Source organism: Mercenaria mercenaria, chromosome 6 (genome assembly GCF_021730395.1).
Source record: "Mercenaria mercenaria strain notata chromosome 6, MADL_Memer_1, whole genome shotgun sequence".
Taxonomy (NCBI): Eukaryota; Metazoa; Mollusca; class Bivalvia; order Venerida; family Veneridae; genus Mercenaria; species Mercenaria mercenaria.
Genome location: NC_069366.1, coordinates 23,768,549 through 23,793,292, shown reverse-complemented (window position 1 = coordinate 23,793,292; position 24,744 = coordinate 23,768,549). Strand labels below are relative to the sequence as shown.

At 35.2% G+C, this 24,744-nt stretch overlaps 1 protein-coding gene across 2 annotated transcripts in view; it reads left to right on the top strand.

Moving 5' to 3' along the window:
* LOC123549407 (uncharacterized) overlaps positions 1-24,744 on the top strand; it is a 113,510-nt gene that overhangs the window by 77,149 nt on the left and 11,617 nt on the right. For both annotated transcript variants that reach the window (XM_053545414.1, XM_045337473.2), the window contains exons 32-45: positions 281-424; positions 1,996-2,203; positions 3,517-3,695; positions 5,369-5,482; positions 7,240-7,408; positions 10,729-10,880; positions 11,697-11,810; positions 12,881-12,943; positions 13,595-13,708; positions 14,068-14,182; positions 15,868-15,987; positions 17,076-17,113; positions 17,622-17,802; positions 20,354-20,649. In XM_053545414.1, coding sequence (XP_053401389.1) covers positions 281-424; positions 1,996-2,203; positions 3,517-3,695; positions 5,369-5,482; positions 7,240-7,408; positions 10,729-10,880; positions 11,697-11,810; positions 12,881-12,943; positions 13,595-13,708; positions 14,068-14,182; positions 15,868-15,987; positions 17,076-17,113; positions 17,622-17,802; positions 20,354-20,649 — 2,007 coding nt within the window. The remainder of the gene's footprint in view (positions 1-280; positions 425-1,995; positions 2,204-3,516; positions 3,696-5,368; positions 5,483-7,239; positions 7,409-10,728; positions 10,881-11,696; positions 11,811-12,880; positions 12,944-13,594; positions 13,709-14,067; positions 14,183-15,867; positions 15,988-17,075; positions 17,114-17,621; positions 17,803-20,353; positions 20,650-24,744) is intronic.

Sequence of the window (24,744 nt, the reverse complement as noted above, 5' to 3'; positions counted from 1 at the left end):
TGTTGTATTTTCTGGTCCTTTGAAATCATAAGAGTCCAGCTAGGTAATTTTATTAGTATTCCGCTTAAGGCAGTATTATATGAGGTGCTACATTGTGGAACTACTTATTTTCTGTTAAGAAGATATCTGCCATAATTTACTTCAAAATGGCATATGTATTTCCACGTGCATTATGGTTTTACGGTTTGTATCGCAATAAATGTATCTTCATACGTTGTTCCGATTAACAGCAAACGATTAGAAACGCCTGTGTCTAATTGATTCATGCACTTTTCTTCAGATTTTACTCTAGCTTGTGATTTTGAAGAAGTCTCATTGTGTAGATATACCATCATCTCCAATACATACGGACAGATGTGGAGACGGGTAGGAGGGTATCATTACCAGATACCACCATATGATCATACTAAACAAAATGAGAACGGTAAATATCTTATATTAGCTTTTTTAAATTGCATATCTTACTTTTTTCCTGTGTTTTTAGTATACTCTAACAGATCATATTCTCGAAACATAGATAATGTGTTCAATGAACGCAAAATGATAAATAAATAAAAAATACCTCATTTTACCACAATTAATCAATATAAAGGCATTCTGTAGTAAATCGATATCCGCCTATTAATTGTACAACAGAAACGTCTACATAGATTATTATTGAATGATTTACTGTACAGCAACATATTTTAAAACGCTGCTTTTATTGATATTGACTGGAATGCGTAGCTTTAACGTTTAGGATAAGTTAAAATACTTCTGACTAGTCTATTATTTATATTTTTGAGGCTTTTTAGTTTGACATCAGTTATGGTATGTCCCTTAAATAGTGGTAAAATGAGGCATTTTTCGACATGTTGTTCTTTAAAATTTCATCTATTCATCATTGGACGTTCATTGAACACGTCTATGTTTCAAGAATATAATCTGCTCGGTATAGGGTATGCCCCTTTAACAAAAAGTGTTTAAGGCTAAGATAGATTGCTATTCTTTCCATGTTAAAATTTTAAACGGGTCGTTCATAGTTCCAGTCAGATAATTTGCTCCATTGCTAAAAGTGACTGCCTAGGGTATCATCAATATTATTCATTAACGAACGATGCCATAAGCTACCTGTTGAGCGTTTACGTTAAACTAAGAACAAAGTGCTTAAATTATGAGCTTTTTGTGAACGCTTTGTCCGTTGTCACAAGCTGCATTTTTTGTTACATTTTACCAGTTGTAAATCTTATTTCTTGAGAAATGTTCGATAACTACAGAAATATATGGTCACAAATTCTCAGAAGAAAGAAGATATTGTGCGTTATCATTTCTTTAAATCCAGTGTCACGATGCTACAGATTGTCAAAACTTTCATGTTTTACAGTGTTGGTACATCAGCACAACACACTCAGAATTTGCTCACATATCATTAGAGTTATGACCCTTTACTACGTCAATAATGCATATGGATAATGAAAGATATTGTTCTAAACTCATTAGAATATTGGCCCTTGTTTTTTTTTTTCAAAATTACTACTTTTCTTCACGTTGATTGATTCATTATTGCTTAAAGTTTTGCCATTGAATAAATGAAACTTGACATTGCTAAAGTGGTATACTCGTATACCACAGGTTTTGGTCAATCATCATTGAAATCACACAATATGTATTGATAGACAGTTATTGCAAAAATAAGATAAGAAAATGAAATAATAATACTTTTACAAACTAACCTTCCGCAAATTAAACAAAAAGTGTGCTTATATTCATATCATTCCTTAAGTTGTTTATTTTTACCTACGCTAAAATATCCCTTATTTTGGTTAGACAGCCAGGAAAAAAATTTGAAGATTTAATGTACCTCCTCTGACAGTTTGACAGTCATTAATCCCACAGTGTACATGGGTAGCTTTAAACGATTAGATGTTAATGTTTCGAGCAAAGCCATTTAATGACCAAATACTGACAAACTACCGTTAAATAGAATATCATTTTCAGATAATGTTACCTTTTCAGGAAGCTTTCTTCTATTTGTTAACTGGGATAATGATCAATCACGGTATGAGAGTACAACTGCTACATCACCAAGTGTAACATTTCCTGAAGACGGTTGTATATCATTCTGGTACATTCTAAATAGTACAGCTGTGCAGCCAACAGCTTTTTCTGCGCAGATATTGGTCTCTCTTAACTACATTGACACATCAGAAACCGAGTTTGTATTGTAAGTAATCTGGCCATGATATCATATGTGCTTTATAAGACATATTTAAATTAGTTGGACACCAACAACTGATCCGTTTGATATTCTCAATTCCTTGGGGATACAGGGAGAAGACAAATATGGTGCCTGACCATAAATTAAGCTTGAAATGACGACATTGAGATAATAGTTTATTTCCATTGTCGGTCTTACAGAACTGAGACAAAATACAATATGCTGTGTCAGAAAATTTATTGTTCTCTACTCTTGGTTTATACACATAATTGACTAATAAATGCATGAATTGCGTCATATAAATTGGGTAAAACCTATTTTTTCGAGAGACTGTACTGTTTAAATGACTGCTGCAGGCTGGTCATAGTCTATTCCGTTATGATGAGAAAGTTAACAGTACTCAAAATTTAAGCTGAACCATGTTTTAATATATCGAAACATTAAGCAGAGGTTACATGCTTTGGAATAATTTCTGAAGATGGTAAGCTCGGCGAGTTATTACACTTAGCGTGTAACCGATTCTGAGTGTTTAAAGGGTTTAGGTATATTATACAAGGTCCTTCTGTATTTTTTCGGTTCTAATATGCGTTTTATGTAAACATATAAGTGATATAGGAAAGCATTGTTAACGGCACAGGTGTTGCACCAAATGTAGTTGGTCACCATTACATAACGTTAATACTTAACCGTGTTTTAATTGTTTTAAAATACGACATTTTACACTTCCCGCGGAATAAGGTCAGAAAAATTAACTTAAGTGAATTAAGTTTAAGATCGTTCGAATATTATGTCGACGTGATGTCGGAATAACATTATTTTAATGAAAATGTACATGCTTGTTTTTATATTAGATTTTATAATAATTTGATTATGCAATAACAAATAGCAAATAGCTTCATTTGTTTATCGATTTTTTTCACAACAATTTATGATTGGTCATAGAAATATTAGTTTTAAGGTATCCGGTCCATAAATAAGCAAGTTCTATATAACAGTGCTATCAAAATATATCAAATATTGATGCCTGGTAAGCTTATATAATTTTGGTATCATTTGAAAATGTATTGTCCACTGAAAAAGAAAAGAAAATTACACGACAAAAGTACGTTACAGAATGTTTACTTTTTTACTTTATAGTTCTCAATGATACTTAAACCGAAATATTAAATTCTCTTTTTATCTAACTATTTCTAGATTGTTGTAATTCTTACATATGTATCGATAAAACTTTCGAAAAAGATGAAACAAAGAAGAATCTCCTTGAAGCAAAATTACTCTCGTTTATTTTTGAAAGTGTCAACTTAAATGCTCCATTCTAGTTACGACTTTGTGGACCGACCATTCACTGACTGGACAGAGGCTCGTGTTCCGGTGCGCGGGAACCAGACGGTGTCGGCAAACTTTACCGCAATAATATCTGAAAATTTCCTGGCTTGGCCAGGGGTAGTTGCGCTAGATGACATAGCTTATATTCCTGGGGAGTGTAGTCCTTCTCAAGGTAAAGGGTTTGAGAGTTAAATTATTTGTCCGCCTCTCATACAGAGTTGTCGTTCTTCCACCTCCGCTTCAGCTTCAGAACCAAACAACTCTGTTAAAGAGGAAATATTAAACTATCTAAATTTAATGTAAGCATCCTTACAAAGGTATGCAGAAACGTTTAATTTGATGATTTTATGTCTCCCCTCCCCCCACCCCCCTCTGGGGGAGACATATTGTTTTTGCCCTGTCCGTCCGTCCGTACGTACGTCACACTTCATTTCCGATCAATAACTGCAGAACCATTTGACCTAGAACCATCAAACTTCATGGGGTGGCAGGGCTTGTGGAGGAGACGACTCCTATTATTTTGGGGTCACTCAGTTGAAGGGTCAAGGTCACAGGGGCCTGAAAATGGAAAACCATTTCCGATCAATAACTTGAGAACGACTTGACCCAGAATGTTGAAACTTCATAGGATGATTGGTCATGCAGAGTAGATGACCCCTATTGATTTTGGGATCACTCCATTAAAGGTCAAGGTCACAGGGGCCTGAACATGGAAAACCATTTCCGATCAATAACTTGAGAACCACTTGACCCAGAATGTTGAAAATTCATAAGATGATTGGTCATGCAGAGTAAATGACCCCTATTGATTTTGGGATCACTCCGTTAAATGTCAAGGTCACAGGGGCCTGAACATGGAAAACCATTTCTGATCAATAACTTGAGAACAACTTGACCCAGAATATTGAAACTTCATAGGATGATTGATCATGCAAAGTAGATGATTCCTATTGATTTTGGGGTCACTCCGTTAAAGGTCAAGGTCACAGGGGCCTGATCATGGAAAACCATTGCCGATCAGTAACTTGAGAACCACTTGATTCAGAATGTCGAAACTTCATAGGATGATTGGATATGCATAGTAGATGACTCCTACTGATTTTGGGATCACTCTAATAAAGGTCAAGGTCACAGGGGCCTGAACATGGAAAAATGTTTCCGGTCAGTAACTTGAGAACCACTTGACCCAGAATTTTGAAACTTCATAGCATGATTTGACATGCAGAGTAGATGACCTCTACTGATTTTGGGGTCACCCGATCAAAGGTCAAGGTCACAGGGGCTTGAACATGGAAAACAGATTCCAGTTCATAACTTGAGAACCACTTAGCCAAGAATGCTGAAACTTTGTGGAATGATTGGACATGCCAAATAGATGATTCCTATTGCATCCAGCCACCAGTGTTGCTTAGACTTTTGCTCCTGTCCCCTATTGACTTCCTGCCTATATGACTATGCATTGGGGGAGACATGCGCTTTTCTATAAAAGCATCTTCTAGTTTTTATTTTATTTGAATTACTCCAGAGTCTGTAATCTTTCTGTAGATATTTCTATTTACTATGAAATATTAACAACAATTATGCGGAATGCCAAAATCTTTTTTACAATAAGATAGTGTCACATTTGCTTTATGATTTTTTTTCTGATCAATTACACATTACTGCACTGCTTTCAATATAAATGTTTGTAAACTAAAAGTATGTATCAGTTGAAAGTGTTATTAGTACTCTCTTCATGTAGTGCTTTCAGATTATAGAAAATACAACTCGGCAATAAATGAATTTTGTTAGCTAAAAAAGTGCAGTTTTCAAAAATCCGTCATTTTGATTTTTAATACATTTCAGTATGTGATTCACGAACGTTTGAATGCAAGGATACTGGTGTGTGTATCCCACAGGAGTTCGTGTGCGATGGAAAGAAAAACTGCGGTGATAATTCTGATGAGCAGAATTGTGAAAGTAAATAAAATTTAACAGCGTTAATAAGAATATGTTTATTTTTGTGAGCTGTAAGTGCATTTTTTTGGAAATTTCAGATCAACATCAGTATACATTGTATATACAAAAATGATATAAACATTTTCAATGGAAAATCTGGTGTTCTACAGCCGATGTATATGATACCATAATCACCAGTTCGCATTTAATCACCAGTTTGCATTTAATCATCAGTTGGCACTTTAATCGGCTGATCCTGTATAAATGCTACATGTTTATGTCCTAGATTCAGTAGAGTTCAGTATATGTTTCTGTGCCTGTGTTTAACAACGATTTCTGTTAATAGCATGCTAAAAGAAAATATTCCTTCGGAATCGGTAATAGAGAACTTAAGAAATTAATTGACATTTCTAAAGACATTTCGTACATGTACAATAAAACTTGATTTTAAATAACAAAAGATATCAGTTATGTGACCCTGATGTCTGAGAGAAATAGGTTTTGATCGGAAATGATAAATTCCTTTTGGTTTTTAAAATGTTTTTGGAATATCCTGCAGGTGCGCCATATTAAATACCGAAGCTCTGAAGTAATATGATATAAGTAGACCAAGTTCTGTTCAGTAAGCAGAATGTGATTCGGTGGTTGTTCCAACAGTAATGCTTATGCAGGTGCTAGAGGGCGTGAGGACGGTTGCACAATTCATTACCCCTCATGAAAAGACTCATTCAATCGAGTCCGCTATTATTTTGCTTTGCTTTGTTCTTCCTGTATGAAATTTTACAGCTGTAAAAGACCTGTATTTTTGTTCAAAATTACAGTCATGGTTATTTCAATTTTACACCTGTAGATTTCATTATCAACATTGATTTTACAGCTGTAGATTTCAATTTACAGCTGTCAAACGACTGTAAAACAGTTTGAATTATGCAAATGAGATACAGCTGTAAAATATCTTACAGCTGTAAAAATGAAAAAGTTACAGCTGTAAAAATGCCTCAAAGTTACAGCTGTAGAAATATTTCAGGTGTTGAAAAAAAGGACATTATTTTAAGGGACGAAAGCAGAGGTACAAAAAGTTTTAGGATGAATTGTAATTTTCTAGAAAAGGTAGCAATTACTACAAAGACGGCAAAATAAATGATCTTGTAAGTAAAAAAGACAGTAATGAAAAATGTTTACAGTATAGCATTTGCAAAATTCAAGAGTAGGATTGTCAAAGTAGATACTGTGCATCAGATCTTGTTTTCTTTCTTTGTCATGAAAACATATGAAAATTTTGTAATTTTTTCACTTAAACTTATCAGCTTCAAATATAGTGTCAATAGTTAATGCATGTACATATATTTGTCCTTTTATAACTATATTACATAATGAAACAGTTGCACTTACTCTATAATGGTTAAAATTTCAATAGTTTAGAAAATGTGGTTCCTTTGTGAACTTCAGTAATATCCCGCCAAATTTAATTAAAGATGGCTGACAGTACTCATGTTTCTCTCCAAAAAAGTTACAGCTGTAATTTTGAGACATGAACATTTTACAGCTGTAACTTTCAACTGTAATTTTTTACAGCTGTATTTTTTGAGAACTGCATGTTTTAAACCTGTAAATTTCAATTGTATTTCTGGTCATTTTCCACTTACAGGTCTTTTACAGCTGTAATTTCAAAATACAGTTCATTTACAGACGTTTTACAGCTGTAAAACAGTTCATTTTTTCGTACAGGTTTGCTTCCGAAAGGTTTTCCTACAGATTTTTATAATGATGTTTTACAGGTCGACCAAATGGAAAATTTATGCTAGGCGGTGGTGATGGAAAATACGGACAAGTACTTTACTATCTGGATGGTTCCTGGCGACATGTGTGTTTCCCTACCAGTTATTCTGCTATAAGGGACTTCAATAGCACAGTCACAAAACGTATTTGCGAACAGTTAGGATTTATGTAAGTTTCTGGTAAATTGAGCGGCGTTGTATTCTAATTGTTAGATTTTATATTTTTGTAAAGTTAGGTAGATATAATACACGTAAGTGTACACATTTCTATCGAATATTCTTTCATTCATGGTATATATCTCTACCGAAGGAGAATTATTACAGCCAATAAAGATATAACGATGGGTGGTTAAACTAATGCTACTGTTGAAAATAACCAACTGGCAGTTGAAAATAACCAAATGGCGGAGGAAAGTAACCAGTCTGCATAATATTATAAGTTGTATCTGTCTTCTGTCAACGCTTTTAAATACATACATCTCAAAATTTAGTTCTTTTCTATAAATAAAATATCAGGCCTAGCGTCCTTTGCCGCCGCGGCAGCTTAAAAGTTGAATCTTTAAAAAGACTTCTTCTAATGAACCATTTATATAAATAAACAATACAAATACATGGCATTCACATAGCGCTAAAAATTATGATTATTTTTCTATTGCGCTCTAAAATTACATAACACACATTTAAAACATATACATTCAAAATATGAACAGGATTCTAGAACTTCGATTTAGAAATATATATTTATATCACTACAGATATTTTGCATTTAACAAGAACACTCATTGTTCATGATACTGATTATACAAAAGTGCCTTCAGTTTTGATCTAAAGCTGGCTTCAGACTGATTGTCTTTCAGATAGCTAGGTAAATCTTTCAACCATTTGGGACCATCGACGGCCATAGATATGTCGCCGTCTAGTGAAATTAAAGTTAGTGTCACTTTACGATCTCAGTCTGTACCGTTGTCGAGGAAGTGCAAACATTCCCTTAGATATACTGGAGCTGTACCATTGATCACACGAAATACTCCAATTGAACTTCACTCTTACCTTTGTCTGAAAGTCAGTATTATTCTTTAACCCTTAGCCTGCTGCAGGCGAATTTAACAGCCTTTGCAAACAGCTTGGAACCAGATCAGACGCCGATTAAATCGGCGTCTGATCAGGTTCCAAGCTGTTTGCTATTCTGACAATATTTCTTCCAATTTTGGAGCAAATTGAATGAACTTTATAATTTTAGCAGACGACATTTCCAGCAGACGACAATTTATCTAGCATGCTAAAGGTTAAGAAGAGATAAAGACTACTCTTAGCGGCATGATTTTGGTTTTGTAGTTTGTTAATTTGGAAGGCAAATAAACCGTTGCAGAAGTCAATGTGGAAATGAACCAATCCATGCACTAAAGATTCCACTGACTTTTGTGTGAGATGTTTACGTATAGCTCTAAGGTTTCTTAACTAAGCTATCTGACACTTATTCTGGATGCGTTCAAAAGCTTCTGTTTATTTTTACTACAAATTAATACTCGTTTTATTTGTTTGTAACTAGAAAAGCAGAGAAAGTTCGGTACATGAACCAAAATAACTGTGTACTTCTCTTAATTAGAGTTATTCTGTTAGAATAACAACCAACAGTTCATTGTTGTTGTTTTTTCGTGTTTTTTTTTTGTGAAAACAAATATGACACAATAACTGAATACATTGGTCTTGAATAGAACCATTGTTATATTTCAGACGCGTATTATTATGCCACTAGGGTTGTGCCCTCTTGATATGATTCCATCGCATCTAACCTCAAAACAATAATTTTATTCCACGACAAATCATAAAATGAGATATATTTTAAATAAAACAATGTATTGATGTTTACAGCTACGACTGGTAAAGTAATCAGTAAAGTTTACAATCATGTGTTGCCAGTTCCTATGATATAATATGGGTAATTTTCACTCTTTTGATATAAAAATTGTTTGAATCCTTAAGCATACATGGCCGCCATATTGACCATAATGACGCTATTTACCCTTGACCCTTTGACCATAGATATATGTCGTTCAACAATTGGTATGTTTGTTTGCTTGTTTGTTTGTTTTGGGTTTAACGCCGTTTTTCAACAGTATTTCAGTCATGTAACGGCGGGCAGTTAACCTAACCAGTTTTCCTTGATTCTGTACCAGTACAAACCTGTTCTCCGCAAGTAACTGCCAACTTTCCCACATGAATCAGAGGTGGAGGACTAATGATTTCAGACACAATGTCGTTTATCAAATAGTCACGGAGAACATACGCCCCGCCCGAGGAACGAACTCACGACCCCGCGATCCATAGACCAACGCTCTTACCTACTGAGCTAAGTGGGCGGGCTACAATTGGTATGATTGATACAATAATACCATGTGCACGACAAACGGTGATTTTATTCAATAGCAAATCACTAAATGAGATAATCTTTCAAATTTTACATGATACCAAGGACTTTAAAGTACATCCTTGATGTAATCCATCAAATATTTGTCTGTTTTCTGTCAGTTTCTTTTTCAGCGCACCGCTATGCCTTTTAGCGCTTTGACGTAATAATTCTGACGTAAGAAAAATCAATTGTTCTAAAATGGCACAAAATTTTCAGCCTGCCTTTTTAACAGGAAAAGTAATCTGGTCGTGTTAGAATGCACAACCTATATCAGTTACTTATTGTTTATAGACAGAATCGCAGGACAGGTTGTTGACTGGGGTCCAATTGATACATAATTTGAAGAACATGACTTTATATTCAGGCAGAAGATTAAATTCTTTTGATTTAACTGATATTTATTCCATGCAGTTCCATAAATCAATGATAAAGGTTATTACGTGTCATTTAAAATTTCAGCTCTTCACGAATGAACACTCACTATGTAACTTGCATATACATATTGTATTTTTATTTATGCTCTGCAGAGGATTGATACATCACAGACAAATGTGATTGGCTATAAGGGGGTTTGTCTTACACAATACATTAAATTAAAAAATGATTAAATCAATCAAATGGCAGTGCACTATTGTTAAAACAAAAATTATACACTAAAGGATGGCAGAGAAACTAGTTACATGTAATGGATGTTACGAAACAAAATATGATACAAAAATGTATGTAATTGTTATTGTTTTCTTTTAATCACAATGGGCAGCTTTCATCTTATATGATATAAAAACCTTTACTGCGTTGCAAAGGGTAATATATCAAAGAGTACTAACTAAATGAGCCGTGCCATGAGAAAATCAACATAGTGGGTTTGCGACCAGCATGGATCCAGACCAGCCTGCGCATTCGCGCAGTCTGGTCAGGATCCATGCTGTTCGCTAACGGTTTCTCTAATTGCTATAGGCTTTGAAAGCGAACAGCATGGATCCTGACCAGACTGCGCGGATGCGCAGGCTGGTCTGGATCCATGCTGGTCGCAAACCCACATGTTGGTTTTCTCATAGCACGGCTCAAATATTTTTCAGTGGTAGATCGGAATCGTACGAGTATAAGCTTCGGTATACCACAACAGATCCGGTCAGTCTTAACTGTGACAACACCTCCTGTACTGACACCTATTGTAGTTCCTATTATTATTATGGACGTTCTTATGCTGGTGTAAGATGCTCAGATACAGGTAAATATTTTGTAGTGTTGTAACTCTATTCTCATGGTTGAAAAATACAACATAAAGAAAGTTCATTTAGTGTGTTCTGTCTATGAAAACTGAATGAAGTGTGATACAAACTGTTACTCTGCGCTGTTCACATGTTGTAGAATAAAATACTTTGGGTAAAATACTTTGGATGAAAACAGTTTGCATGACAATAATTCCGGTTAATCAACTTCATCTGAAGTATTTTGCTCGAGCGAACTCCAGTTAACACAAATGTATCGGTGTTTTCGGTATCGATTCTTCAAACTTTGGATCCCCAAAACTTTAAATTGTGGGACTGGTCGGTGTAATCCAGTGTTCGACAAAATATTGGCAGATCTGTACAATCCTTATTATCTTTAAGTGTTATCAAATTATTGAATTTACAGTAATTTCAAATAAAGAATACATCGATAGTAAGATATATAACATCATAATTAAAGAAACTGATGTGTTGTGAGGCTGCAAAAATGGATTTTATTGGTCATTTTCAACAAGTCAAACATATTGCCGTTACTAAAAATGTAACAGTACAATAAAATGATAAAAAGATAAATGTTTAGTAATGTGGTTCTACCATAAATACAATAATTAAAACATGGTTTTAGGAAAACATTGCAGGCTAACACGTAACTGCTGTGTATGTAAAAACCACCTCGAGTCAATTTATTGTACTTAAGTAGCATGTATGCCCATATGTTAACCGAAACACATTAACTTTAATGTCGGTCTTAATACACACTTTTTTTCTTTTTTGAAAGGAACTGCTCTTATTCCAAAATTCTTTTTTTTTCTAAGCATGTGCCTCTGGAACCGTACTCTGTCCAGGTACTACTGACGTCTGCGTCCAAGCAGGAAGCTTGTGTGATGGAAATCCGCAATGCCCGAAAAACTCTGATGAAACTGAATGTTGTATGTATGCTTTTCTTGATTTAATGAGAAAATTGTGACAAGCAGTTTTAATGTTAAGAAAAAAAAACAGGTTTATTTCTTTGCGTAGTCATAAAGTGATTATGGTGTTCTGTAGTAAATTGAACAAGTTACCTTGAAATAAGTAGCCTCGAACTGGTTTCTTATACATTTTCGTTTAGCAAAGATCTATCTAACAGACAGGATTTGAAACTTGTATCATACACTTGCATCCATTAGATTTATCGTTCATCATTGTGTTAATAACTTTTGTTTAGAAGACGTCTGTATGAAATTAAATACGAAAAAACTAATGGTTGGATTTAACGTCGCACCGACACATGATAGGTCATATGGCGACAATCCAGCTTTAATGGAGGAGGAAGATCCCAGGTGCACCTCCGTGCATTATTTCATCAAGAGCGGGCACCTGGGTAGAAACACCGACCTTCCGTAAGCCAGCTGGATGGCTTCCTCACATGAAGAATTCAACGCCCCGAGTGAGGCTCGAACCCACATCGATGAGGGGCAAGTGATTTGAAGTCAGCGACCTTAACCACTCGGCCACGGAGGCCCCAAATTAAATACGAAAGTTGTTGAAAGGCACGTATGGCAGTTATAAAAGTAGACTATAACCATAAGTAAAATCTATACCCGCTTGTATTACGAGGTCTGTGGTTCCATCCTGGGACGTTCGCCTATTCTTGAAACAAAGCACGGGTGGCATAATCATTGATAGCTAGAAATGCTACCTTATGATCTAAATTATGCTGGTATGACCTGAACCTAACCAAAGAAGAAGCCTTGCCATCCAGCTGGCATACGGAAGATCGGAGGTTCTAATCTTGTTCAAACCCATGATGAAATGATGTGCATTTGGGGTCTTCCTCCGCCGTCGAAGCTAGAAAGCTGCCATACGACTTATAATTCTGTCGGTGTGACGTTTTATCCAACAAAAATAAAACCATGATGCCTTTTTTGCCATGCACAGTCACGCAGTTGTGATATCTGTTACCTACGTTGGTGATTGTTGTAGTATGTGTCTGACTGAATGAGATAACTTTACATTTTAGGCTGCCTGGAGGGAGACAGCTATTGTACTAGACCTTTAGACGACTATAAAGATGAGCAATGTGGTATGTTCTTTTGTTCTGTTATTTGTACTTTCCTGTTCCCTTTTTGTTCTTAATTATTTGTATATACATTTGTACTTTATTGATTGTGTTGGCCCTTACATTTTGAATAAAGTTATAGAATAAAATGTGTAAGGAAATAATCTGATAATTCTATTTTTCAAATATTATTGAGAAAAAAAAAGTGCTATTTGCCAAACATAAAAAGCCTTAAGGTTTATTTTTTTCTGCAAATAGCTGAATGATGAGAAAAAACTTAGTTATGAGCCTAAGAACATTTTTTCGCAATGATGATTGTACAAAATTTTACAGCGTGGCAATGATTACTCTTGAGCTTTAATCAAATGAGCCGTGCCATGAGAAAACCAACATAGTGGGTTTGCGACCAGCATGGATCCAGACCAGCCTGCGCATCCGCGCAGTCTGGTCAGGATCCATGCTGTTCGCTTTCAAAGCCTATTGTAATTAGAGAAACCGTTAGCGAACAGCATAGATCCTGACCAGACTGCGCGGATGCGCAGGCTGGTCTGGATCCATGCTGGTCGCAAACCCACTATGTTGGTTTTCCCATGGCACGGCTCAAATTAGTTTACATTCAAATGTCATGAATTGCCTTTAGTCTTATATTTGAAGTTCCTTTTTTAACTTTCTTAGTTAAATGCACCGCAAAGGATATGTTCGAATGCCAAGACCATCAGTGTATAAGTACGGATTTGATATGTGACGGGACAAACGACTGCGCAGATGGAACAGACGAATACGGCTGTGGTACGTTGAAACTAATTGGTTCATTAATTCTCTTAGGAAAATATCTCATTTTCTCAAATAATTTCTGGTAAAAAAAGTAAGAAATTAAAATGATTCGATAAAAGAAATTAACAGTTAATTAAAAAGTTAGCGACAATGCCTAAAATGAATTCGTTTATTTCAAGAAAAGATCTTTCACTTTTTAATAGATTTACTATTATTGAAACTAAACCAATACCACAAGAAAAACTGTACATGCATAATGGTTACATTACTTAAGTTGGGTGGAAAAACATAGATGTAAATATAAATCCAGCTAAATAGAAAATATTGTGAGAGATATATTAACTTTCTAAATGTCAATACAAAAACTGTTGTAGTGCAAATCAATGACGACCAAGTCACTGTATATTACCAATCGGAGAGACTCCCGGTTTGTCACGACAATATTGGTCGAAAGGAGGCAGAATCATTATGCTCTGCATCCGGAAGGGGGTAAGTGGTCATTATGTTATATGCATGCTCTGCATTCGGAGGCGAGTAAGCGGTCAGTATGTTATATGGATGCATTCGGAGGCGGGTAAGTAGTCAATAGGTTATATGAGTGCTCTGCATCCGGACGCAGGTAAGCAGTCGATTTGTTTTATGAACGATTCGCATCAGGAGGCAGGTAAGCGCACGTGGTCGATATATTATATGAATGCTCTGTATCCGGAGACGGGTAAGTAGTTAATAGATTATCTGGATGCACGCAACGGGATGCAAGTAAGCAGTTAATATGTTGTAATGGAGGCAGGTAAATGGTCAATTTGTCATATGAATGTTCTGCATACGAAGGTTGATTAGCAATCGAAAGTGGGTAAGATGTCGGAAGGTTGTTTGAATGTTCCGTATCAGGAGGCGGGCAAATGGTTTATTGGCTATGTAAGCCCTCTGCATCCGAAGGCGGGTAAGTAGTTGATATATTACATAAATGTTCAGCATCCGCATGTAGGTAAGCAGTCAAGAGTATGCGATATGTACTGGTAAGTTTTAATCATACTCTTATAATTTAATCTCGGCCATACAAAGTATATTGGAAGCTATCCTACTCAGCCTGGCGCCGGTGTTGGCGTCGGCGTCTTTCCGCGTCCCCACCTTGGTTAATTTGTTTACACTTTCTCTTTTTTTCTCCCTATATCTGTAATAACTTTATGAATTTGCATTTAAATCAAAATATTTATTCCTTATCATTACCCACATTCATGATTTTACACAAGGGCCATAACCCTTACACCAATATTCCATGTATTATGCCCCCTTTTTACTTAGAATTTCAGGTTAATGTTTTGATGTACTTTTATTGTATTATTTCTGAATGGATTTGATTGAAACTGAAAGTAGTTGTTCCACATCATCTCTCACACAAATGACACAAGGGTCATAACTTTGGTGCCAATATTTAATGAACTATTCCCTCTATTACTTAGAATTTCAGGATAAAGTTTAAATGCACTTTCACTATATCTTAGTTATTACTAAATGGATTTGATAAAAACTTGATAGAATTGTTCTACATCATCACTCGCATCATATGACACAAGGTCCATGACTCTTGCACCAATATTTTATGAATTATGCTCTCTTTAATTAAGAATTATACTTGTATAATGTTTTGATACACTTTGTCATTACATTACATAATATCTTTAAGGTGGCATGTCTCCAGATAGTTCGACAAAAAAATGTTTTTTTAGATATCTTGAAATAAATGCTATATTTCATTAGAAGGCTTTAAAACTTAATTACTGACAAACTTTGTGTTACGTAAACACATGAGAGTTTGCTGTTTTTACTACTTTTTACGATGAAAATCGAGAAACATTTGTCACGCTTTTACTCCAAGTAAACTGCCTCGATTATAAATATCTATATTTTGAAGTCATTAATCACTACTTCAGCTATAGCGCTATTGGTTACGACGACGGGAAAATGTCTTTATTGCTGCGGCAGTCCGGGATTCGATTCCAGACGCGGTCATTTTTTTCTTGATTTGGAACTTTTGAAATATTTTAGAAACAAAAATTCATATTCTAATGTTCATAATATGATCAAACTTCAATTTGAAAGAAAGATTATTTTTAGCTAAGTCTGGAGGCATACTGCTTTGACACAGACTGTTTAATTTCTTTTCGTTTCAGTTTCCTTGGGAACCGTGGGATACAACGAGGTTACACAAAAGTTGACAACGGCTTAATGCTAACTAAGAGTAATTCAACCGAAGGCTATCTGCCTGGCATAGAATTTGACCAAGACCAAACGTATGTGCTCTCTAATTACCGCAATTACAGATTCATGGTAACAACTACAAATGTATATCGTCTTTTAAGACGTCGACAAGTTTTTATCAATAGTACCTTATTATCAGTAATCAGTTATATTTATCTTAACCTATGTACGTAAAACACTAAATACTCAAAATTAGAATACTTGTAAATGTATCTGAAACAATATACATGAAACTTAGAATGTCATAACTAAGTTCAAGAGACTGAATGATTAATGTTTACACAGGCATGTATTATGTTTTAACTTTTAGATATCTATATGAGCCGTGTCATGAGAAAACCAACATGGTGGCTTTGCGACCAGCATGGATCCAGACAAGCCTGCGCATCCGCGCAGTCTGGTCAGGATCCATACTGTTCGCTTTTGGAGCCTACTGCAAATAGAGAAACTGTTAGCGAACAGCATGGGTCCTGACCAGACTGCGCTGATGCGCAGGCTGGTCTGGAACCATGCTGGTCGCAAAGCCACTATGTTGGTTTTCTCATGGTGCGGCTCATATGTTTATGGTACCAACAAACCTTAAAGAACTATCGTTATTTGTATTAGCTTTTTTAAGAGAACAAGATTAAACTACAAAAATGTAATTCTTGTTGCTATCAACATTTTAACTACAAAATCATATTAGCATTTTACTACAAAATCTCTGAGAAAAAAATGCTACATGCGACGAATACAGTGGTGAATTGGTCTCTAGTTGAAAAAAAAACTTAAAAAAGTAAACAGTAATAAGTGAAGAATGCGAATTATGTCAAGAGACTTTGTTACATTTTTCTTGCATTTTTTGTCTCTTGGTGTCTCAAATTGCTGCTTTTGTCCTACCTCGTTAAAAATCCTTTATCTTCCATGTCAGACATTTATTTTTCCTCAGTTATACAGCTAGTATTTGTTTCATGTTAGGAGTCATTATATGACTGTAACATCAGTTTTGCCAAATAAAAAGTTTTGTAACATTCTGTAACATACAGTAATTCGATATAGACAGTAAAGTTTTAAACCAAATTGCTTTTCTCAGATAAAAAAAAAGTTAATAAGTTAATCAAAAGTGATTTTTTTCTAACAGGTCCTGTTACCCGTTGATATTAAATTGCTCGTTGCCAGGTAAGGCCGGATTTTTTTATATCTTATCTTATAAGCATGTGTAAAAGGAAATAGGGATACACTTCTTTAAATCATTAAAGACGAAAACCAAACTATAAAAAAATGCAAACAATTATTAGAGTTCGTATTTGTGAATTTTGACATTACTTTTTCGGCACAAAACAACATATAAACAGAAGCTAATTCAGCCACAACTGTCATTGTCTTTTACAAATGACTATATTTTGGACGGCATTTAGAAACGCTGAGTTATCAATCGATTGCATTGAGATAAAATGAACATCGCATAGTCTTAGTCCGAAGTTAAAGCAATTCATAATGATGGATTACACCAGTATCTGGCGTCCGTTATTTATTGTAAAGAACGGCTGCTTTACAAACAGGAAATATCAAAGCTTTGTTAACAAGCTTTTTCTGTTGATGAACCTAAAAGTAAGGAGCGACATAGTGCCAAATTTTTACCCTGTTTTGCAGCCCACATGAATTAACGAAGAGTTTCGTTTTGTAGAATGCGGTACTACTTCATACATAGACGATAAGATACTGCCATTCATTTACATGGCCGATGTAGCTGTTCTTGGAGAATGGCCGTGGCATTGCAGTCTGCGTAAATATAACAGGTTAACCTGTGGATGTACCTTACTTTTTGGGCAATGGGCTTTAACTGCTGCACATTGCGTTAAGTCTAGGTAAATGATTTTAGAAGTTTTAAAGTGTGCTTGTAAGTATTAATAGTATAAGTTAGTATTTTTATGTAAACAAGAACAAATATAAAAATGATCAAAGAGGTAAATAGAACAGACCAGTGAAGTTATTATCACAAACTGTTACGATGTTGTTTTACTTGAATTGGACATAAATACTCATATTCACTATCAAAGTCTGAAAGTCACCATATGGACAACAATTATGTCGGTGCGACGTCAAAACCCAGCAAACGCTTAAACATAATAAAAAGGGGTCAAATCCCCGAAAAAAGTGGTAAAGTGAACCATAAAAGTAGGGATGCATTTTATACATACAGTTGCATTAACTAATTCCCATACTCAGTAATTATTCGAAATAAATTGCACACAATGCATGGTCGTTTCCAAACCAGTGTTAGCTCAATATCGAGAAATGATAAGTATTGAATATGAAATATTTATTTAATAGTGATATAAATTCATGACAAATTTTCGTTTAACAAAGTACCATTATCTTATGGAACAACATTCCTTCGATTATTCGTCTCTTGCCCAAACTTGAATCTCAAACAGACTATGTGCTATTTTTAAGTTCATTCTGTCTCCCTGGCTTATTTTGCTTCAGAAACTTCGTTTTGTATTGTCGGTTCATTGTTATATCAACTGAATGTGATTGTATTAAATTGACTCTTTAAACAAAGTTGAACATGATATGAATTGGAGCCACATGGAAATTTAAATGAATGGCGAAGGGAATTAATATTTACATGCTCTTACTCAAACGTAGTCTGTGTGATGTAAGTGCATTTTTATTTTCGCTTTCCCTGTTATATTTCTATAACGAACATGTTCATCTTTCAATTTGGACAGTACCATTAACTGTAAAAGGGGTGCATACCAAATAGATCTACAGGCTTATAATGATCTGCACTGGTCTCAAAGACAGAAGCAATTGTATCCAGCACGATAAGGGTTAAGGACGTAATCATTCGGACTGTTTCACAGAGCTTGCAGATCGTTTCCAAAATTCCAGTATATATTATGTTAAGATGTTTGAGTCCAAGGCGCACATTCATTTCAAACACAAATAAATATGAACAGCTGAACACTGTTTCCAAAGGATAAAGCAATGATATTACACGCAAAGTAGGAATTGATTCGGGTTATAAACCGTGCATTGTTATTTGATAATTGATAACAAGGACTGCATTATTTCTAACAGACACGTGACAGTTTGGAAATTAGAACGAAGATGTGAAACAAGATATTGAACGGGAATTAAGATTATATTATTGTTTCTTTTAATTTCAAATGAATTAATCTTTGGAAACTCTGTAACGAAACACAGATGTAGAGACCGTACCATAGCTCTTCGCATACTTTGATTTTTTAAACTAAAGTGCACCGGTTACGATAAAAATGTAAACAACGGACTCTGTCTATGAAACTTTGAAATGAATGAATGACAGTCGATCTTAGTCATAATACTGATTGACAGTGAATGCTAATGACTCCATGTGTTGCAGAAAGGTATTTAGTTTGTAACTGTAATTTCCCATTAATTGAAATTCTCTCAAAACTGGTAAGATAATTACTTATATTTGGACAAATCTTATCGTCTTTGCCGTTCGGCAGCTGCAAAAAGGGAAAATATAAAATATTCAGTGTAAGTAATATTTCAGTGGTACTGCCAGTTAGTAAGTTCATACTCTGAACAACACGTCAGAGAAATTTGGGCAGATTTGACCAATTATGACGTTGGCAGCATTAGATTATATTTTTTCTTTACACAAAAAATGCCGTTAGGTAACAAAGCGAATACGCCGATAATCCGGAGTTCACCGATTATTGTTCCAGTTCACGCAATGTAATCCAGCAATTAAACTGCATAGCTATTAGCTACTGCTGTTATAGGGAAGTGGTAGAGTGTCTGCCTTAGGTGTGAGGGTCCTGGGTTCGAGTCCCAGTTAGAGCTTAACTATTAGATTCTGCTAAAGCATAGTTTCTTCTGTTAAGTAACTGTTCCAGATGTTCTAAATTTTTAGCACACAGTATCATGGATCAGTATTTAGCAATCCAGATCAAAGTTGAATGTTAAATCAAATGCACCCAATTAGAAAATATTGACTATATTATGTCCCTTTGATGTTTATGCTCTCCATGTTCAAGAAGAGTTACATGTCCTTGATCACAAAATTTTCGTTATCGTGAAAATATTAAATGCTCATAACTCCGCACTTCTGGTTAAAATATTGTCTATATTTCTGTTTTTGAGAAATATATGGACATTTGTCTTCATTTCAAAGCTTTTTAACTTCAAACCTATGATTTGAAAACTTAGGTACTATCTCTAACAGATGGATGCTTCTGGTAAAGAGTAATCTGGTGAATTTGCTGAACAGTCTGTATTTTATTGACAACAAACGCTAAACATTCTACATTTTCATGTAAAATCTATGACAGATGAAATACCGAATAGCGTATCATTTCAAAATCAAAACCTTTGATTTGTGTCATAATAATATATAATTCACTTGAATTCTTTCCCTTTAAGAAATCCGTATCAGTATACAGCAACGTTTGGATCAGTTCGTTCTGACAGCATTGGTGCACATGGACAACGATTAAACGTTATAGATATTCAAATTCATCATCAATATAACGACTATAATGTCAGTTTTGGGTATGACGTCGCTCTACTTAAGCTTGCATTTGCCCCTAAAATTGACAACTACACAAGACCTATTTGTCTTGGAACGGAAGACAGCTGGCAGTATATACTTGAACAAGGGAACAAGGCGGAATGTTACATCACTGGTTATGGAGCAAACGAACTCTATTTTGCAAACGGTAACCTGTTATCTTTTATTATTATTTTGCTGAATGTTGCATTAGACCTACTTGTAAAACACAATACACAGTAAATTTAATTACAAATCCAACAAAATGTGTGTTATTAAAAAAGAAGATAAACATGTTTACGAATAGAAAGCAATATGTTGATATTCCTTTCCATTTGTAAACAATAATATGAAATAAGGCACTGCCTCAATCGGGAATCGATCAGACTTCAACTCATCCCTTTAACATTTAAAAAAACTGTCTACTAGGGTGTTTAATAACAGGCAAATTGTTGAGAAGCACAATGACAGACTTGAGGTGATCACAACAGCTCACACTGTGCTCAGGTGAGCTAAAAATCATACAAACTGAAAAGTTACTAGATTGCAACTCACTGTTAACAAGACTTAACAGACAGACACACATTAACAATCTATTTGCACCACGGCAGGTTAAGAGCTCAGTCTAGGGAGACATATTAGCCTTCTTGTGCAGGCTTGGTTTTTTCTATCTGTGTTAATTGTAATTCTGAAATTACTCGTAAAACAAATCCTAATTTTGTTTTTATATACACATCACAAAGACTTGCATTACACTTTATTTATTGAATAAACTGTTCACATGTGTATCTGTATACACATTTATAATGATCACAGATCACATAACTTGTTTTATCCATACATGAAATATAGCTGAACTGTGAATAACAACTTTTAATAACAGTACTGGATGCTTTTGTCAGGCTTTGAAATAAGTATTGTCAAAATAAAGAAAATGTGACTTGCTGTAATCTGTATTCTAAAATGTACAATTTCTCTTACAACAAGAACAAATAAACAAGAGGGGCCATGATGGCCCTGTATCGCTCATCTGACATACTGACATAAAGATCATCAAGATCAACATTCTGACCAAGTTACATTAAGATATGATCATAAATGTAGCCTCTAAAGAGTTAACTAGCTTTTCCTTTGATTTGACTTGGTGACCTAGTTTTTGACCCCACATGACCCAGATTCAAACTTGACTGAAAGATCATCAAGATTAACATTCTGATTAAGTTTCATGAAGATGCAGTCATAAATGTGGCCCCTGGAGTGTTAACAAGCTGTTCATTTGATTTGACCTAGTGACCTAATTTTTAATCCCACTTGAACTAGATTTAACTTGGCCTATAGATCATCAAGATTAAAATTCTGACAAAGTTTCATTAAGATATGGTCATAAATGTGACCACTACAGTGTTAACAAGCTTTTTCTTTGATTTGACCTGGTGACCTAGTTTTTGACCCTAGACGACCCAATATCAAACTTGTCCAATATTTTATTGAGGGTAACATTTTGATTAAGTTTCATTAGGATTGGGCCAAAATTGTGACCTCTAGAGTGTTAACAAGCTTTTCCCTTGAGTTAACCTGGTGACCTAGTTTTTGACCCCACTTGACCCAGATTTGAATCTGATCTATGGATCATTAAGATTAACATTTTGACAGTTTCATTAAGATATGGTCATAAATTTGGCTTCTAGAGTGTAAACTAGCTTTTCCTTTGATTTGACCTAGTTTTTGACCCAACATAACCCAGATTCAGACTGGACCTTGAGATCATCAAGATTAACGTTCTGACCAAGTTTCATGAAGATATAGTCTTAAATGTGACCTCTACGGTGTTAACAAGCTTTTCCTTTGATCTGACTTGGTGACATAGTTTTTGATCCAAGATAACCCAACATCAAATGTGTCCAAGATTTTATTGAGGGTAACATTCTGACCAAGTTTCATAAAGATTAGGTCAAAATTGTGACCTCTAGAGTGTTAACAGTCAAATTGTTGACGACGGACGGACACAGGGCGATCACAAAAACTCACCTTGAGCACTTTGTGCTCAGGTGAGCTAAACACTAGAGTTGTCACAGGAGTGACGAATTATACCCCTACAATATGGCCTTATCACAGAACTAAGCCAATATCAAAGCAGCATTTTCTTGAGCTATGACCTAATGACCTCAAATTCAATCTCCCTAGTTTCATGATCCTCCGCCCAAGTGTTCTCAAGTTGTTGTATGGAAAGGTTTAAATGTTCCGGGTCATCCTGACCTTTGGAACTCTAAATCAATACATGTACAGGTAATCTGATGGTCAAGACCAACCTTGTACTAAATTTTGTGTTTCTCATCCCAAGCATCCTGAAGTTATTGCACAAAAACCGTTTTAAAGAACCGTTATTTATTTGTTGAACTTAACATCACACCGACACAGGATTGGTCATATGGCGACTTTCCAGTTTTAATGGTGGAGGAAGACCCCAGGTGCCCCTCCGTGCATCATTTTAAAGAACCGGGTCAGTGTGACCTTGACCTGTGACCTAAACATCATTAGGGGTCACCTGCTGTTCATAATCAACCTCCCTAACAATTTTCATGATCCTAGACTCAAGCATTCTCAAGTTATATTCTGAAAAAACATTTCACTGTTTTGCCTTATTGTGACCTTGACCTACTGACCTCAAAGTAAAACTTGACCTGTATTTCATGATGTGATACCTGTGTACCAAACTTTATCATCCTAGGCTCAAGGTCTCAAGTTATCATTCGAAACGGTTCAACTGTTCAAGGTCACTGTGACCTTGACCTTTGATCTATTGACCTCAAATTCAGACAACCTGTATTTTATCATGTTACACCTGTGTTACAAAAGCTATGATCCCAGGCCAAAGCGTTTGCAAGTTATCTTGACCTTTGACCTACTGACCCCAAAGTCGAACTTGACCTGTAACTATGTACCAAAAAATATTCAAATCGGTCAAGCTTTTCATGAGTAATCATCTGGAAGCCATGAAAACCTACTGACTGAAAGACAGACAAGCTTACTACATGGGGGTATAACAGAACATACTCTTTAAAATCTCATGAAAAATATGAGAACTAGATGCCCACGGGCAATATGTCAAGCCCACCAGCTGTCAAAAGGACTGGGAGTTGTGCATGACACTCCTTGTCTCATTGAGGCAAACATTTATGCCAAATAAAATAGACTGCAAAAAGTTACAATATAAGTTATTTACAGTAACAACAAAGGAACGTAAAATTAAAAAAAAATAAAAATAAAAAAAAAATATTAAAAAAATTCTAAGTCCACACAAAAATCCGCAACAGCAGAGATAGGTCAAAACACCTGAAAATTGGATGTAACATGCATGTTGTACTACAGAAAAGTGGTCTTGATTTTTCTCTACGACCAGTAATAAAAAAGTTACAAATGTAAGCTATTTATAGTAACAACAAAGGGAAGTAATTCTAGGATCTTATGCATGACACTCCGTCGCATGATGATGAACAATTGTGCCAAGTTACATCAAAATCCCTCTATGCATCAAAAAGAAATGCTCCAGACAAAGTCATTCTTGTATCTGACTTTTGACCTCTAAGTGTCACCTTGACCTTAGACCTTGGGACCTGGTTCTTCCGCATGACACTCCGTCTCATGGTGGTGAACATTTGTGCCAAGTTACATCAAAGTCCCTCCATGCATGAAGAAGAAATGCTCCAGACAAAGTTGTCATTCTTGTATCCTTTGACCTCTAAGTGTGACCTTGACCTTAGACCTAGGGACCTTGTTCTTGCGCATGACACTCCATCTCATGATGTTGAACAATTGTGCCAAGTTACATCAAAATCCCTCAATGCATGAAGAAGAAATGCTCCGGACAAAGTCATTTTTGAATTTGACCTTTGACCTGTAAGTGTGATCTTGACCTTTGAGATAGGAACCTGGGGCTTGCGCATGACCGTCTCACTGAGGTTAACATTCATACCATATATAAACAAGAGTGCCAGAATGTCACAATATACGCCCGTCACAGCAAATTGCTTTACACTAGCACCTGTATTTGCAAATGGAATTATAATTTTCTAGTTGTTTACAATGTTTTTTTTTAGAAATTATTGTAATTCTTTTATTTTTCCAAGTCCACAAAAAAAATCATTACCAGGTTAAGATACCTTAAAATACACCCAAAATTTGAAAGTAACATCAATGATGTACCACAGAAAAGTGGTCTTGGTTTTTCCCTACAGTCAATTATAAAAAAGTTACAATGTAAGTT